General features: G+C 40.7%; 1 protein-coding gene across 2 annotated transcripts in view; it reads right to left on the bottom strand.

Moving 5' to 3' along the window:
- The window catches only part of CREB5 (cAMP responsive element binding protein 5), a 253,101-nt gene that overhangs the window by 59,087 nt on the left and 174,790 nt on the right, over positions 1-19,224 (bottom strand). For both annotated transcript variants that reach the window (XM_021388078.1, XM_021388079.1), the window contains 2 exons: positions 12,284-12,410; positions 10,248-10,358 (listed from right to left, as the gene is read on the bottom strand). In XM_021388078.1, coding sequence (XP_021243753.1) covers positions 10,248-10,358; positions 12,284-12,410 — 238 coding nt within the window. The remainder of the gene's footprint in view (positions 1-10,247; positions 10,359-12,283; positions 12,411-19,224) is intronic.

Here is a 19,224-nt window from a genome sequence, read left to right as displayed (position 1 = left end):
TACTGCGAGTCACAGCTGCTTTATTGGGATTTTTGTGGGCAGTACTGAACTAGCCTCATATTTACCGGTTTTATGAAGACTAGCATGAAAGCATCTTGAATTTTAAATGTAGTAGAAATGGAAGTGTTTACTTTCTAAAGCCTTTAAAACGGGATCAGGCTACCTTGTTTTCCGAAATGAAGGATTTGGGTTTCCTTGGACAATCCCAGTAACCACAAATTTCACCAAGGGAAATTCATTCCTACTTCACTTCTCAGACAGCAATGTAGCTATATACAAATTCTAGCGTAAACTCTAGATTACCTCTGGGATTTCTTTATTCAACTAATTCAAACATTGCTTGATCAAGTTTCTGATCAAGTTTCCAATCAAACTAATCCACCACTATCATCATTTAGGAGACTGACAACTCTTTGCAAACTGATGTGGCAGAACATATTTCCCATTATTTGTGCAAATGGTAGTCATCCCCAATAAATGTTCTTAAGTGATTTCTGGGTAATATCTGTGAATTTTCAGTTATTTTTTGTTCTTCAACATTCTAAAATATTTCAGGAAAAGTGTTTTTTTTTTTTTTAATGAAAGATAAGGTGGTGCACAAAGAAAGAGATGAGCAAAGTTAGTCACATAGGCATAGATAAAATTATGCCTGTACAGCAGAAGTGCATGGAATAAAGAAGGAAAAAATGCACAGAAAAAAGTTACACACACGCATGTGCACACAAATAGGCACACCTGCTGACATTTGACAGCTCCTCAGATTGTTAGCACTAGTGCTCCTCCTACTACTGCCTCTTGTTTAAATTGAGTTCCCAGGCAGACTAGATTTTATACACATCCAGACATTAATGCTTTGGTGGGATTTATTTAATTTAAAGGGAATCCCAGAAGAATATTCACTCTAGCAATGAAGTTAGAGCACTATCTGCCACAAAAAAAAAAAAAATGCACACAAATAAATGGCTTTCTCTGACACATACTACACAGCCTGAACACCAGCACCAGCCTTCAGAACAGCTGTACGTGTCCATCAGATCAAAAACGGATCAAGATTTCACTCCCCACCTTATCTTGGGTGTCTCCTACCTGCGGTGTTGGCAGCCAAACTGAAGTTCATGCTTAAGCTTATCCTAAAGAGCCTCTGTTAACAGTCATGGAACACGGTCCATTCACTTAGCATATATTTCTCCGGAACTAACAGCAGCACATAAAGCAGGCTCTAGTCAAACCCAGTAATGATGCTAGGTATTTCGGGAAGAAAAAAAAAGTGAAAGTTGGCACGGTAAGGCAAATGTCATACTTTGGTGCATAGTAGTGTTCTGTCAGAAGCCAGACATATTAAAAATATTTACATAATTTAAAATAATTTGTACAGGTCTAGTAAAGTCTATTTTGGGCTCTGAGCTTTAATAAAAGTTTAAACATTTGCAAGATCCCATTGGACTTCATGTGTAACCTTGCCATTTGAGGGCAGCGTTGAGGATATGCCATTACTAAACTTTTCATATTAGCATGAGTGTGAACTGAAATATCATAATAAAAATATAACAATATTTCTTGTGACTTGAAAACGGCACTGGACTTCATATGTATTTCCAGATGGGAAACTAAAAATGTAGTCTATGTTTGCACATGTATACTCAGAGGTGGCTTTTAGCCGAATTTAAGCATTCCAAAATAACGTGGCCTAAATATAATAACATGAATCATCCATCAGCTTCAAAGAAATATCTGGCAATTTTTCATTATGAGTCACCAGGGACAGGTATCAATACTTGTCACTGACTGGCAGAGAAGAGTCAAGCCACCCAGTGATTGCTTGGTATGACGAATCAATTATAAAATGATCTGATATTGTTTGGGGGACTACAGAAGGTAATTTATCTTTAAACATTATGTAATAAATGCTTGTAGGAAGTAGAGCTGGAAGATTAAGTGGGAAAGTTCCTATTAGATGCTGGAAGCGTGCAAATACAAGCGTGCAAAAAACAAGAGTCAAATATATACTGTACCCAAAACAAAAGAATAACCCTAAAACCAAAAGAAAAACCCAACAAAATGCTTACCTGGCAGTATCAAACTCTGGAAGGTCCAGAGCCTGCCTAAAGGAAGATTCTGAGATCCAGAAATGTAAACTGGATCTCCCATTGATGGAAAAATCAGTTCTTTTGAAGTCAATGAATTTACACAGGTTTACAGCCATTGAGGATCAGGACTAAACTTTAAAAGTATTCTTCCACTATACCAAAATTATTACCTCTGATTTCTAAAACCAGAGGAATGTGAAATTGTATTTTAAGCTGTTTATGGTGCTTGTTTCCTTTCTGAACACTTCTTTTGGAATATCAAAATGTAGAGGAGAAGAGAGCAGAGAGGAAGCTGAGCTGCAGGGTAAAGGTGATTATTTTGTTTTTAATGATTTCTGCTAGACCAAGAAATAGTGGCTAGTATTCAATATTCTCAGTCTAGCAGACTCAGAAATGGACTTAGGAATTGTGACTTTCTATTTTACAGAAGCATCTTTTTTTTGTAAGAACATTATTTAAAGCCAAGATTTCGTAAATGAAAATGCATGACAATGGAGGTAACAACCCTGAATTAAAGTACTCCTGTAGTCATATTGTTACTAAATGAATAATTTGATACCACATTAAAACAAGATTTTTAGGATGTTTTTCAATACAGTAGTAAGTAGGTATCAGTGTGGCCTCAGTGTATTAAATAGGAGAAAAAATAGCACAACCATGACTAAGGGAAGGAGGTTTTGCATAAACTGAGGTCTATTCCTAAAAGACAGGCAGCCCTTTAATCAAATCTTTGAAGTTCATCTTTACCTGGTCAAAGTCCATGTTCCCATGCCTCTGCAATATGCATGGGAAATTATTCCAGTTATATAAAATACTTTTCTTTCTGTCTTCTTTGTCATGTAAGTCACATAAATAGAGTAAATGACCTGAAGCAGAGTAATGTGGAGGTAACCACACTGCCAGAGAAATTGCAAACAGTCCTCAGCACATGAGCAAAATATCTGGAGAAAAGATAATCTGATCCCATAGGTGAGCTACACAAAACGTGTAGTATAAGTGGAATACAGACTCCAGAGAGAACGTGACCAGCCACACTACACCCCCATACAGTCAAGCTACAGAGCACATTTGGGAAGATTATTCATAGCTTTTCATGCTCTAAAATCTCAGATAAACATTACTGGCCAGAAATTTGCTAGCGAAAACCACAAGCAGAGCAAAGTTTGAAGCCTAAGTGTTTCCAGGGTGGGAGACCCCGTCTGCCCCAGTTTTTAAATTACCTCCTGGATAACTCTCCAGACATAAATCAGAAAAGTTGTACTAATGAACATCTGGAAGACAGTATATAACCCTCCCGCCGCTGAAAAGTGTCACTGGCCATATTTGACAGAAGAAACAACAAATGCTGCGAGCATTTCCTCAGGCTGAACACAGCTTGTAGCAGTATTTCAAATATGCCTGTGATCTTCAAATAAGCTCTACAGGGGTATCCGCTAGTCCTGGTTTGGATATGGTTGACATTATGCGAAAGTAAATGCTCTCCCGAGACTTCAGTGAAAGCCACAGTGCCAGGGAAGCTGATCTCACAAGGCTTCCATCATCTCAGATGACAGAAGTCTCAGAAGATCAGTTAATTTTTGTCATTCTGCGCCAGAATCTCATCAGCAAAGTTCAGGAAATTTCAGGGGCATTAGATTCGAACATAAACCGTTACCACTATGTGGATTTGAGTCCTAAATACGAGTCTGAACCTTCTCTAAGTCCACTGCATTTCAATAACCATATTAATATGGAAGGATTAATAATGAATATTAACTTACACTAATTTTATGTACATAAATTCAGGCACAAGCTGCATTTTCTGGAAGCAGCAGACAGAAATTCTTCTGTATTTGTTTCAGTTTTTCCACTGACAGATTGCATGGCCTCTAGCAAGTCACTTCACTTTTCTCTTTCAGTTCTTCAGCCGTCTGCAATTATTTATCTCTCAGGAATGCTATCATAATTAACAAACTGCTTCATTAGCTACTACGCAGTTTTTTGAAAATGCCTTTTAAGCCTGTCCGTGAAGTAGAGATTTACTGGCATGCAATTTTGCTTCCAGCTCTCGTGTCCTCGCTGTTAAAGCATGGAGTTGGTAAAGACTCTAACACCATCCCCTCACCCTACAGCCCATCGCTTGTGATGAGGTGCGCTCGCACATCCCAGGCAAACACGAGACTGAATGCACGGCAGCTTGAAGTGCAAAACAACTTCCATTATTTGTGGCTCTTGAATAAACCTTGGAGAGTGAAAGCTGTACAAATTCCAAGCAAAAGACTGAAATCTATCTTTGCAAAGCAGAACTTCCCTGTAACACAACCTTGTTTTTATTTGTATAATTTCCTTTTTCTCTGGTCTCAGTACCATAAGGATTTGCTTTAATTTGTACCAGCTCCCACTGACACACAAGTTTACACAAACAAAACCTTTCTGGAAGGGACAGCTCAGCACCAAACACATCATCCTCACGTATATAGACGCATCTGACTTAAGTTTCAAAACCTTACAATAAACACACGAGAACCAGACCCAGCAGTTCATGTGTGGGGTAGCCGATAGCTACAGCAAGCAAACATTTGGACTGTATTTCAATTATTGCTATGGTTACAAAATCAGGGTGGACACCAGAGGGAAAGGGAGAAAGAGAAACAAATGTACAAAGACAGTAAATCCTAGGAGGAAAGAGAGGGTGGTGGAGGAATGGGAAGAAGGAGAAAGGGTGGACAGTTGGTGAGGGCGTCTGGGTGGGGGAGAGATCATTCAAACACCCAGCTGAATAAAGGCAAACAAAATAATAAAAATCTAAGTTCTTCTAGGGAAGTAGCGCTGATAAGATCACTGCAGGATAGAGTGACACAAAGAAAGAAAAATGCAAGGAATTGTTACAACTTGCGCGATTCATTTGCACTCAGTGGAAGCAAGATCAAATATTCAACACGTATTTGCAGCAGCTATGTGCAACTGAATCAGCTCTCTTCTCCATTTCACTTACTGAGCCACTGACAGCTTAAGAAGAATTAGTTTCTACTGAGTCTAGTCCATAATCCAGCATTTAGGCATGACGGCTAGGAGGTCCTGTTTCAGTAAACAAAACAAAATATGAATAGCTTCACCCATAATGGTAATACCTTAATCCACAGCAAGGCATACTGTCTGCAGGCAAAGCTACTGCCCAGGGAGGATTTGAAGTGTAGATCAGGAGCGCGCTGAAAGCTTGGCTTTGGTGACTTACAAACATAAGTGCCAATGTAACAGGAGATACAGTTTCAGAACAGTGAGTTTTGTCAACAGTTTAACTATCTCTTCTTTCATGAAAATATTTCATAGTTACTGAGGGAGGAAATTTTGACAACTCGTTGTTTTTGTTTTTTTTTTAAATTGGAAGACTTTCTTTTGTATTTCTTCCCTTATGCAGTTTTCAGTGCTTTATTGAGAAGGACAACGTGAGAAATTGCTGTTGAGAGTTCTACGGAGATATGACATTTTTCTTTCTGCTCAGTGGTTCAGAACCCATGCTAGGAAAAGTCTCCTGGCCCTGAAGCGGTGTGTCTTGCTCAGTTTAAGCAATTCCTTTCCCACTCAGCTTGATATGAAAACACAGACTTCCAACCATTTATTAGAGATAACAAAATACTTCCAGCCATGAAATATCAACAGCGGAACCTAGAACCTCAGTGGCTCTGATCTTGTACCCCTGCACCAGCCTCCTGCCTGAAATCAGCATCAAAACCTCGTAGACCTGGCTCCGCTGTTTGTAACCAGCCAAAATTTCCTTCCTAAACAGTTTCATGAGCTGTCTCAAGATCCCACTGCTATTGAAACAGAGTTCTTGTTTCCCTGCACACCAGCTGAAATGGCCCAGCTGAGCACCATACGGGGCAGGGGTAAGAGAATACCCTGAAATGTTCTCCCTTTGCACCACCACAGCTCACAGGCATGGAAATGGAAGTTATTTCTAAAATATCAAAGGCACCTGAGCCAGGTCTGCCTTTGCAAGGGATAGGCAGCTGATCAACATGTGGACTGGGACTTTCACAGTCACCAGTGGGATCTGGACGCTTAACTCACATTAAAGTGAATAAAATGTAGCTCTGATGACAAATGGCTAACTGTAGTTTCTTCCACCTTTTGCCTTCTTCTCTTCCCCCAGAATGTTGCTCAACATTCTTAGCTAAATTACAAGGTTCAATTAATATGAATATGTTACCATTCTAATTATGAGCATGCTCATTACTGGTTCATTATTTTTCTTTTCTTGTTATGTTTTCCCTCTTACACCTGATAGACACTTTCAAATTAATTTTCTTATCATTACTGCTCAAACTAGAAATGTGTACAAGGTAAAACCACTAGTTTGTGTAACTTCTGATATGAATATAATTTTTTTTTTTTTTCAAAAGAACTGCATGGATTCTGTTAGGAAGGCAGGCACAGCCAAAGAACACATATTACATTTTATTCAAATTTTATAAAGCTATGTATCTGGCTAGGGGCAGAGGGAGGGGGAAAAAGAAGAAGTGAACAGGTCAAACCAAAAGCTGTATTATATAGTCAGATTATTTTCATTGCCAGCCCACCTCTTATGTTTCCTTTCAGAGCTCATAAATCTCTATAGCTAAAGACTCATGCTTTGCAATGTTCAGATAGAGAGGTATCGGCAACACTGAAAAGAACTGTGGTCACATTGCCTTCCAGTGGTCTCATGCATGCTGTTTATCTTTCACTCAGGTAACCCACATGGTATTGCACTTCCCAGTTATAAAACCTTGGATATTCTGAAACTGCAAACCAAACTGTACGTAAGCAATATATTAAAGGAAAGGCACAGCCAACAACTCTGAGTTCCTAATATCCTCAGCCCACTGAACCACATGTTAATAAGTTACATGTACTATTCTGCATATTTTTACCATGTACACTTATAGCTATATGTTTCCTCCCCTTTCCAATGCAATATATTTTAATACAAAATCAATGGGTGTATTTGGTGGGCAGTATAAAGGTCTTAACCTCTCCACTTTGAATCTAAGAAGAAAGCAGTATTGACTTAGATGTTCACTCATGCATTTACAAGGACAGTTTCAAAGCATTAGGTGATAACATAATTGAGAGGCACACTGTGAGAGGAACTGAGACTGTTGTGATAAATTAAATCAGTTCTGGAACGTCATCGACAATACTTTAATACCTCAAGTAACATTCTCCAGAAAAAAAATGAAAACAGTAAATGAGCGTCTTTGGTGGCAGCCCTATGACTTTCTATAAATGCCAGGTAATACAAATGAATAAATAAATTGCTTATTACAGAAACATAAAATGAATGCAACACATTATGTATGTGTGTATCTGTTCATATATATATGTATGTAACAGGCTTATGTCCACTTTCTTCTACAAACTGTTTATTGACCAATCAAGGGAATAAAGACTTTGATATCTATCTGCTGCTTCAGGGAAACCTGGCATCATATGGTATCCATACTTATATTATTTGTTCACATTTATTTTAAAGAAGCAAATTAAATCACACAAGACACCAAGCAGCGTTAATCCTGCATACCAAATTGAGCTTGCATGGCTCAGGTACATACTTCCACATGCGTGAGGACAGAAGGATTTGGTATCACATCTGGGTCTCCCATCCAGAGGAGCCCGTCCCGCATTCTTTCATGTAAGCACAAAAAAAATGCTGATCCCTCTGCCTCAGATTTGGATGACTGATAAATCAGGCTCACAGTCCCCCAGAGTTCTCCAGTTACTGCAGCCATTAGCTGCAAGCAGCATAGATGGCTTCCTTCAATGCTCAGCACATAGATATTCTGTGCTGTGTGTGGCCAGCCAAATAGAACATGTGCAGCACTGGATTCACCATCAGTAATGGCACTAGCAGAGCCTAATGAAATCGAAAATTCCTTCCTAATGCACAATGCAATCCAGTAAGGTACTAAGAACCCTCATTTTCCACTTTAATAAAAAAAATCATAAGAATATGCAAACTCTCATTCTTTGAGTGAAAGTGAAATAGTTAACAATAAGAGCAAAGACGCCTGTAACACTGATGATTCAAATCTTTAACTCATGAATACACATATAAGAAATAATTTCACTCTAAATATACTATGTTTGTCCACCTTATGCTCATGCAGGATATTGCTAATAGATTCATATTGTTCAAAGCAGTGGATAAATGAAGAGGCTTTTCACACCGTAGGTGTGCTCACATAAAAACAAAGTGTAAAAATAAAATATAGAATACTAAAAAAAAAAACAACCAAAAAAAAAAAAACCAACAACAAAAAAACCACGCTAGAGAAGAAGAATAGTCCTGGAGCTCTGAATTATACCTCTTACTCTAAAGAGTTAACGTATGTGGATTTTTTCCATCCCTGGAAGAGCGGTAGAAAATCCACTGCAAGCAAATGTGCTGTGTGTTCACTACACAGTGTTTTGGAACTGGTGGCAATTTCTATCAGAAAGAGCCCTAAGTCTATATGTTAGGTTTAGGGACACAACCTGTTTATTCAGATTAAAAGTAATTTGCATTGATGTACAGTTTCAAATATTAAAGTGCAGAATTTTCACCATACACACCAATAATTTAATCTTGTTCTTAAGTAGCCCCACATTTCCAGTAAAGAAAAGGCAGAGGGTGTGGGAATGGGGGAGTAAACTACAGAACCTTTAGTCCCCAAAACAGATGCCAGTTTGGGATTTATTCAGCCAAGGAGTATTTAGCTTGGCTCAGCTTCGCTTGAGTTGAAAAAACACTCGCCTATTCCAAAAAGTTTTTAACAAGCTCTGCTGCAGATGCTGTTGCCATTTGGCATGTCACCGTCACTGTGTGGTACAGCGCAGAGAGAACTCTTGACCACAGGTTTTCCTTGGCGGGGACAGCCAGAGTTTTTGGCCATTGCTGCTCTGCTGGCCAAACTGGCTGCATGTTTACGGAGTGCGGTTTTAGACGGGGTGTTAACAGAGGTTGGGTTAACAGCCTAACCCAGACCAACAGCGAGGTGAAGGCGTGACCTATCCGATCTAAGAAAACAGAGATTGTGTATTTTGCTGCTCTTAACCAAGAGTCTCTTGCATGCGCCATGCCTAGAGACGAGAAGATATTTTTCTTTGCCTCAGGATAGATGACAACATTAAAAGCTGTACCAATCATGCAAAGTAGAAATATATAAAAACATGTGGTTGCTTAATCTTTGTCAGCTTGATTTCATTCTCTCACTTATGACAATTTTACCTTGGCATAACGCCACTGAAAGAAGTTCAGTGAAGTTACTCTTATTTTCCACTACAATGAGATATCTTGAGAGGATAAAAACCCTACAGAGTTAAATTGCGAACCTCTGTCCTTGTATTTCTACTAGCCGGTAAATGGCAGCTCTGAAACTAGGAAAGCCTATGCTTTTCAACACTGAGGAGCTCAGTCCAAGGTTATCAGTGCCAAATTCCTCAATGTAAGTGCATATAAAGCCAGGGAAAACTGCCCACTTGTAGCTTAGTTTACCTACATTAATCCTGTACCAGTGCATACATCTAAGAAGCCTTGACCTTGCAAGACACGCAACTTTGAAAAACACCATGACATTTGGATCCGATCAATAAATTCCTTTAGTCTGAATTTCTGGTACTTCTTTCTGATGGGAACACCTTCGTTGCAATTAAGCAAAAGAGAATATTGTGTTTTTATATATGTCATTTGGTCTGCTTTTCTAACTCTAGCATTACATTGACACATTATGTGCTTATCTGGAAAAAACAAGGACTACATACATACTACTCTCCATATCCAACACCTTTTACATCACTGTTGACTGCGAATTTTCTTCAAGTCAAGTCTTGGAGCGCAGACACCACCAGAGAACCAGCCAGATCATTCGCTTAAATTCCACTAATCTGCACCAAAAATCCCATTTAACACGGTTCGGATCAGAGAGCCCGCTCTTTAATTCAGTTCTCCCTCACTGAGAGTTCAGCTAGGACTGGTAACATCTTGAAAGTTCATAGACTAAACTGACACAAAGGCAATTTACTGCAGCGTATTAAAGAGAGTGTAACGTATGACTAAGAATGAAGTAAGCAGTGTCTGGCTACATCCCCCACTGTCTGGGTAGCCAGAGTGCAAGAGGAGTATAAGAAAACAAAATAATTTCAAAAAATTTTCCATTTTACCATTTTGGCTTCCGAATGCATTGGGGGGACTTGAGGTGAAGCACAAGGATTGTTGAGGTTCGGCCCCTGCATTCCCATGATGTTGGAGTTCATTGACATTTGTCGCTCCATCTTTTAATAGAAAAAGAAAAAAAGAAAGGTTTCTGAGTGTCCACAGACATTTGCAAGAATTTATGCCCAGTTTCTATTTAAATGGACTCAGCTTTATTTCTTCAAGTCAAGACTGGAAAAATAACAATCTGTGTCGTGAATTGCATGTGTGTATGCACTCAGGCGTGTGTTTCATCAGAGTCGGCCCTGAGAACTCACAGCCAATTATAAGGAAAAGGATTCTTTACTAAACAAATGTAGCAGCCACCCTGGGTTTGTGCTTTTTTGTAATGATTTTCTCCCTTTCAGTATAACAACACTTGGAGTTAAGTGGTTTTAAAAGCATCACTGTATAAAGCCGTGGCTTCTCCTGTCAGTGCGGCCCAACTTAGCCTGTTAAAAACATAAATAAAAATCTACAATCTTGAGTATATGGAAAGCGAATTGGCTCGTTTTCCTCCACTCAGATTGCCCAGCTGAGAGGACTTTTCCATATGTCATGAATGGGAAGCTTTCATGTACTGCTGATACAGCAAAAAAACAAAGCAGAACTCCTTCTGGCTATGCAGAGCACCTTCTGCAAGTTAAATTCACCATGTGAGTGAGGGACACAGTTTTCAATTGAAACCTAATAGCAGTAAGGACTGGATGAAATAATTTCCTGTAGTGCTATCCCTCAAAATACTGCTGTTACACCACCAGTCTTCACTCAGAAGGGTCAAGGTGACAAGTAGGGTTATGGTGCTGCTTTCAGGCAGGTGCTGCATCATCCTGCCTCAACTCAGCCCAATCCTTGAATCTTCATCTCATACAAGATAGCAGCTCTTGGAGCCTCCTGAGCTATACTGGGTAGGGGAGCTACTTTTTGTGCACCATGATAAGGTAGTGACTCCCATTCTCCATGACCTCAGCACAGATGGATGCCGCTTGCCTGCAGTAGATGCCCCAGAACCCAACTCCCACTGGCTCTACAGCAGGTCACAACGTTATCTGCAGTATAGAAGCAGTCCCCACAGTGATCTTCTCCAAAGTCCCTTTGGAAGGACTGCGGGCAGGAGGAATCATGCCTGTGGGGTTCTCACCTGCTTCTGTGCAAGCGCAGCAGCTCAAAAAGCTCCCCAGCAGCACCCCAGTGCCCCCTGAGCTACCCTAAAGTGGGATGTTTGCTCCATTTCACGGTCATCAGCAATTATGTCAGGAAAAAAACTAAAAATCAGAACTGTCCACAGTGGCATTTCTTACATTTTTGGGTTGAACTTCCTGGTCAATACTTCAGAAGAACGTTCTTGGTAAGTTACTAATTTACAACTTATTAACTACTGCTCACATAGCAGCCAACCTGAATCTTTATAGCCGCAGAATGTTCCCCTTGCCCCAGCAGTGCCAGAAAAAGCAGCACTTTTCTCTCACTCATATCTGATCGCTCTCACGTTGCCCTCTAAAATGAACATTGTATGATGAAGCAGGAACTTCTTACACACTCCTCTTTTCCCCAGGACATCTTTACTCATTTCCATCCATTATCTGCCCAGATGTTTTATACTGAAAGGGCTGTTAAAATTGAGTGCAGATTACCACTCCTGAAAGGGAGAATTACTTCTGAGTTTGCTAGCATAATCCATGCGTGCAACTTTTCCAGTTTTGTCTTTCTGTTCCAGCACAGACATACTGATCACACAAACATGACCGAGTGTGAGAACCAGAAACTGTAGTATCATGTAAACTGTTTCTAATCACTCTCACAGTAATTAATATTCCATTAACTGCATCAGAAATACTCTTGTGCAAGATGAAACAGAGAAAAAGGTCCACCTTCTTTAGCTCATTACACTGATTATTTTTTTTTGACAGTCAACACTTTCACCTCTTCATAGGCTGAATCAAAAGAAAAAAAAAACCAACACCATAACCACTAATAATAATAACAGTAAAATAACAAAACTTACAGGCATGAGTACAGCAGAAGATCCGGGCATGGTAGGGTTGGGCAGGGTGCCAGGCATAGAGGCAGGCATAGGCTGTCTTTGTCGGTTGTGTAGATGCAGTAGTGAAGACAGAGAACCTGGGACAGGCCTAGGAGAAAAGGAAAGCAAATTGTCATGGGCTATAGAGACCTAAACAAGCCATACACTGACAGCTAGGCACAGACAATTCTAGACAAGCGGACACAGATAAGCCAGTCCAGCATTTTCCTCTCCTGCACAAATCAGTAGGACAGAAAGTTTTCAAGAAACAGATGACTTACATTCCCCTTGATACATATTGGTTAAAGCACTGGTACAGTTCATCTGAGAGAACATGAATATAAACCTAACAGCAGGTCTGAGCCTATGCACTTCTGCATCTTACAAAGGTCAGTAAAAGATTTCTCCTAATAAAACATAAAAATTTCCTTGTGGGCTACATCAGTGTATTCCTGTAAATTCTGCCCTCAGGAATGAAAATATTTGGATGATCATTTTGCAGACCATGACAGAAAATTTAGCACACACGTTAATTTTGAAGTTTTATCACTTGTAAATAAAATATTCCAAAATGAGTATGTCATCTCACGTCTTGACGTTCTCTCTTGTAAAATTCTACCAAGCATTTGCTCCAAAGTGAGGTCCAGTTAGAATGTCACCAGGACACAGAAATGGGGACTGAGAGAGTGGGGAAGAAAGAAAATTAGTAAAATTAATTAGTAAAATTACATTCAGATTAACTAGCTTGTAAAGGCAAAAAGTAAAGTACATAAAAAATCAGAGTGAGATATTTTGGCAGAAGGAGTTTAATAGATTTAGAATTTGTTTTAAGTACAGCAGAGCGAAAAAGTGTATATAGGCCCACTAACATAGAAGAACCAAAAAATTAATGGATTAAACAAAGCTGGGACTACTATTTAAACATGTTAAAGTCGCACAGAGTAGAACACTCTGCATTGTAATACACTGCTTACAGTGTTGATTAGGCAAGAGATACCCCCAAAGGTACAGGAAGGCAGAGAGAAGAGGACAAAACCAGGGAGTTTGAAGATCCTCTGCAGGGGGGAGCAAAGAAGAGTCTAAAGATGCTGGGAATCTCTGAACATCAGGGCTGCTTTTCACCTTTGGCAAAAGCATCTTTTGCTTCAGTAACAGAACTATACCTAGCCACAAAAGCCTCAAATTCAGGCTGGGCTGATCAGCAAAGTGGAATCATAGCCTCAGAGCTGCGAAGGGGAAGATTGCTCCTCCCACCTTAACTGAACCACACCACACCCAGTGATGGGACTTTACTTCTTGCTCTTTCAATTGTAAGCAACACTGTCAACCATAAATGTATTCACCTTTCCTCTGACATTAGCCGTCACTGCCATTTATCTAGCAACAAGCAAAGAGGCCAAAGGCTGCAAGCAATGGCATTCAGACATCCCATATGGAAGAAACCATATCCAGCCTCCCAAAAATAGTAGTGCCTGTCTCGTGAAAACATCATCTTCCTCTGGTCTGCAGGTCTCACCCTCTCCTGCCCAGATCTCAAACCTCATATCCTCACTTGCCCGAAGCTCCCCAGTATTTCCCATCCCTGGACTTTCAGTCCTTCAACCCTCCTCTCTTAAAGCTCACTCTCCCCCAGAAGGATTTCAACCCCAACAAAGCCAACTCCGAGTCCTTGTCCTGCCCATCCCCTTGCACCAGACACCCTTGTATCCTACGCCTCTGCCCTCAGCTGCCCTCTCCTTGGCAGCTGCAGATCATGAACCCATCCTTTTGTCTTGGTTCTCCATGAAGAGAAGAAGCCTGTGTTTTCAAGGATGTCTAAAAAATCCTCCCAGACACATACAGTACTTATTCAGAAGAAAACAGTAACAACAAAAGTAGCTTACATATAGACAAGAAGCTCTCCTTGGTTATCTGCTGGAGGAACATGATGTGTGTTACATCTTCATACACCCAAAGAAATTCAAGGCAACGTCTCCCAAATACGTGGTATAACTCTGTGAGGGGTGTGTGTGTGCAAGAAGTACTGTCATCAAATACGGATCACCTTCTGGGTGAAGGAACATTATGGTCTATCATCACATCTCTGAGCCTGGGGTGTTGTGGAGGTAGTGTAGGTGGAATGGATGTAGTGCAGGAAAGAGCTCAGAAAATAAAGAACGCAGCACCCTACCCCTTCCTACTCTCCACCTAAAATGCAGCAGCTCCTTGCACCAGCACTTATTTGAGCGAAAGGGGCAACAAATAATTGGGACAGGGTCAAAAAAGTAAATTCAGTGATAGGATAGGATAGGATAGGATAGGATAGGATAGGATAGGATAGGATAGGATAGGATAGGATAGGATAGGATAGGATAGGATGGGATGGGATGGGATGGGATGGGATGGGATGGGATGGGATGGGATAGGGAAGAAGGGAAAGGAGAGAAATGCCAGTTTGAATGTGAGAAGGATCTCAGTTTTGCTACAACCCCTGCTGGGAATGAGCTTTGGGCTTCCTCCCAAGGATGGCCGGCAAGGAGGAGAAGGGATAGCGCTGGTACACTGCCACATGGGTTTGCCAGCTGAGACACAGCCTATGGGGAACTGCACTGGCTAACAGGAGGAAAGCATTATAAAAATATCACTTGAGTTTTCATGTGACCAAAGTAAAACAAATGTCATGACAACAGCCCCCTCCTCACTTAGTCATTCAGAGACTGTTGCACATAGACCTTTTTGTACAACTCACTGGTTTCATAATAACCTTAGGTGTTAGGCTGTTCGACAGAAACTGAGCTTTGCCTGACCTATGTAATTTGCGCACGTGATTCTCAAGGGACTGCACAGTTTGAGTTTTGCTTATATATATTACAGAGCCAAAAACATTTCCAAAATTGCTTTAATGAGTTTGGGAATATGGGACTTGGGCAAAAGGGAATTAGTAGTATTTATTAAAATGGCAAAGAAGCTTCCCTGCTGTCCCCAGTTTCACCTTTAAAGCTGCTTTGCTTTGGGGGTCTGCATATGCTTTACACTCAGCTGGAGAAAAAATCCCAGTACTTCAGGTATTTCTTCTTGCTAAACTCCTACAGATCTGCTCCCAAGTGTGTTTTTGCAAACTGCTGTAGAACAGTCAGAGAAACCTCGTGCTTCGAAGTTGACCTCCTTGCCGAAAAGTCAGCACCACTCCTGCCACCAGTAAAAGTGCTACATAATGCACAACAGGCTCAGCTCTCCATCGGGGCAGCCTGACGTTGGCCAGTGCTCATGGTCAATGATTAATATGCACTCACATGCACTTGCACTATGAGCTCAGGGAACATTTATGGCACAGAACCTACATACACACAGGCTGAGAAACTCAATTTGTCTAGTTCTAAGACATTTCTTCTTCTTCCAAGGACAACGCAATCTCTTTTGCTGTTGCCTTCTAACCTGCAGCAACGAATGTCAGTAAGACTTTATAATTGTTATTTAATGTTGGACACATTGACTGCTCCTCTCTTCACAAATGCTGAGGAGGTGCATCTTGCAGCCTGCAGCCTGTCTGTCAATACTGCTGATCGAAGGATTTTAATTCCTTGGCACCTGTGCAGCTAAATAAATAGGGTTGTTGGGCAAACAGCCCACAAATAAAGGACGGATAAGACAGAGAACTGGCAAGCACTCAACCTCACTGAAAAACTGGCCATCAGTGGGGTTTTTCCTGAATTTAAGAATTTTCATCTTGTTCCCACAGGATCCCGCTGCTGGACACAATGGGATCTCAGTCAGGACTTGTATGCCATCTCTCCAGGATGGATATCTGTACGGTGGCTTAGTCGAATACCACGTGTTAGCTGGGCTGCTCTAACTGACCACATTGGCTCTCCTCCCTCTGCACAGTTGTGCTAACACCGTGACTCATCGCTGTTAACATTTAAGCAGATGGGCGGTACCCTGCTAAGCCACGGTGACTCGATCGTGTTCCATCATATGACTCTATCCAACGATTAAAGATAAATCCACTAATGTAATCAAATATTCATGTTATACACTTCGCTATGTGCCTTCTTGATTAATACCAAATATTCAGTCTGCTATGATGCAACTCCTATCTGACCTAGTATTCTAGATTGTCTGATGACTAAACACTACATTTGTCTATTAAAAGACCGGGCTTCCTTTAACTTTTACTCATCAAGGATAATTTCTGTAGATGACAATTTTGTGCTGAGCTCTCATGAGATTAGGTCAGTACTGACCCAGATCATTCAGGCCAATGTGCAGAGGGTTGAATGCTATTTAAAGCATCACTGCCGTATGTTTTATATTAAGACAAAGCATTCCTGGTCAGTGGGTCTTACCACGCCCCCTATCCTACTCCTTACTCTCCTGCATGTAGCATTTATGCAAGGTCAGCAAGAATAGCTACACCGCCACCCAGCTTATTCCAGCATAGCTAGCTCTTTCCTGGAAAAAAAAGCCATATGTATTTGGAGGTGCATTTGAGCAAATGAACTCCTCTCTTGATTTTCTATGGCCTCCAGACTCAGACAGCTCATACAGAAGAGCCCACAGTTGGCTGGCTGTGCTGTGGTAATTTGCCACATTGGGTCAGCACTGGCTCACAGATTTCTGCACCACACTCCAGTTACACAACATAGACTTACCCAGACTTTAATGTTTTTATATATATACATATGCATATACATACATAATTATTACAACAGTGCCTAGAAGCCTTGATTTAAAAGCCGAAGCGAGATTCTGCCCCAGGATGCTTACAGATCAAGGAGGGATAAAAAATGGAAGCAACAGAGAAACACAGGCCATTAAGGCAGCAGTGGCACCACTATGATCAATGCAATGATGAACATCGGTTTATACCAGCTTCCTAGGTCTGTTCAAGTTATATCAGTATGTGCATGTGGTCTAGGCTGCTTTCAGGTTGAAGCACCCAAGTAGCCTAGTGTGCTGAGAATGAGCACTGTTGGCAGTGGTCAAGACTCTGAATGTCTCACGGACCACCAGGTACCACGATCAAAAAACTTTTCACTGATGAATAGTGAGTTCACTGAAGCACGTGGTTCTACAGACCAGCAGCAGACCACTTCCACAGCAGCTACTGAGGTCAGTAGCTAAGCTGAGCACTGTCCTTGGCCTATATTGCAAAAATTAGCCAGAGGGGAAAGAGGTGGAGGGGATGTTTTAATGCAAAAGAAGTGTATTGACTAGAGGAGTTGGCTCACCTCCAGGTTCTGCTGTTGTTTGATTCACAGTACCATTACTTAAGTTTAACAATCTAGCTATGGCTTTCCTCATTTGTGGTCCATAATGTGAGAAGTACTCTCCCCAGAAAAATAGGATGGCTCTGTCTAATTTCAGTGTATTCATTTGTCATCCAGAATAGGAAAGCAAAAACAAACGCAAAGGAAAGCAAGAACAAAGCTTCAGACAAGTACTTGGAATATCTTGCATAGTTCCAGGGACCTCACCTGACCTGCCATATCCCACGTTTAACAACTGTTTAATCACAGCATCATCAAAGAGCCAAGCTTTCCAAGAAATTAGAGCCTTATGTCACTAGTTTTTTTTCCAGAGAGCCAAATCATGTTCAGGAGAAAAGAAAACTGGCACCTAAAATTAATGGATCTTTGCCAATCTAGTAAAGATCCTTGTTTGTGCTTCTCAGACAATTCAGACATCTGCATGATGTGGGTAGATTATTATTATCAGGAGCAGACATTAATACTGTGGTGGTGCCCAAAGGTCCCAGTTGGGACCGGGACCCCATTGAGCCTGGCACTGTACAAACACAGATAAGCGACAATTCTTACACAGCGTGTTTACATTCTAGAGACACAAAACAGATGAAAAGTTGAAGACAGAGACAGAACATGCAAGTGAATAAATATGTTAGAGAGCTGGAGACAGTTTAGTGGCTGGTTGTTTTATTGTTTCTTTGTATGTTTTTTTTTTAACTCGTATAAACTTAGAAATGTTAGGGCTGAGGAAGTTTGTAAGAGGAAGGGAGTAACTAAGACTGAGACACAGGAAGGGCAATACTCCAGAGAGGGAAAAAACTTCGATGATTTTGCAATGCTTCTGTAGAGATTTTTAAACAGTGTGTATATGTTTTTACATAGGTGTTACCTTAATGATTTTCCCAAGGTTGGACAAGAGATCTCAGCCTGAGAAATTAGCCGGTGGTAAAGACACTGGCAAAGAGAAAGTGATGCTTGACACTCTAATGAGAAGCTGGAGGAGTGAGATAAGATAAAGCTAAGCTGTGAAAAGGCTTAAAGACAAGAAGCTTCATCCAGATGTGAAGAGAAAGTCAGCTTAAGTGTTTGAGGAGAGTTGGCACAATTAAGGTAACAAGCTATGCATTGTCACAGAGGTAGAAGGAATGCATTACAGGCAGACATATGAAATCATATGTACATAGTCAAAAGACAGCAAAGAGATATTTCTTCTCAGTTCATATATTCTTTGATGTCATGTGAGAAGGTGTTCAGTGGGAACAACACAACTCCATCAGAAATGCATTCTTGCTCACTTGTTTTAATCCACAGGGACAGAACATCTAACTGAAGGGAAAGAGGAAGGCAATAAAAAAAAAAGAAAGAAAGAAAGAATAGATGTATGTACAGGAAAATACTAGAAACTTGTGTAAAAAATGCCTCCAAAACATGTTAAGAATGCTGCACTTTTCACTTGAGCCTGCAGGAGAGAAGCCCCTCAAGTCAGCAGCCCCACTGCTGTAATGCATTCAGTGGGCCAAACTCTGTTTAGGGATTTAGTCAATGATAAAACTTGCCTTTAGAAACTCCAATTGCGTTAACGCCACCTATATTTCCTGAACACATGTTCAAGGAACCTCTGCAAATTAAGCATAAGTAGAAGGACCAGCAGGTCCTTGGAAGCCTCACAGAACCCATTAACATTTGCCTTTTGGCTCT

The sequence above is a fragment of the Numida meleagris genome, chromosome 2 (assembly GCF_002078875.1).
Source record: "Numida meleagris isolate 19003 breed g44 Domestic line chromosome 2, NumMel1.0, whole genome shotgun sequence".
Classification (NCBI taxonomy): domain Eukaryota; kingdom Metazoa; phylum Chordata; class Aves; order Galliformes; family Numididae; genus Numida; species Numida meleagris.
The sequence above is the reverse complement of the archived record's forward strand: the minus strand, read 5'-3'. Positions and strand labels throughout refer to the sequence as shown.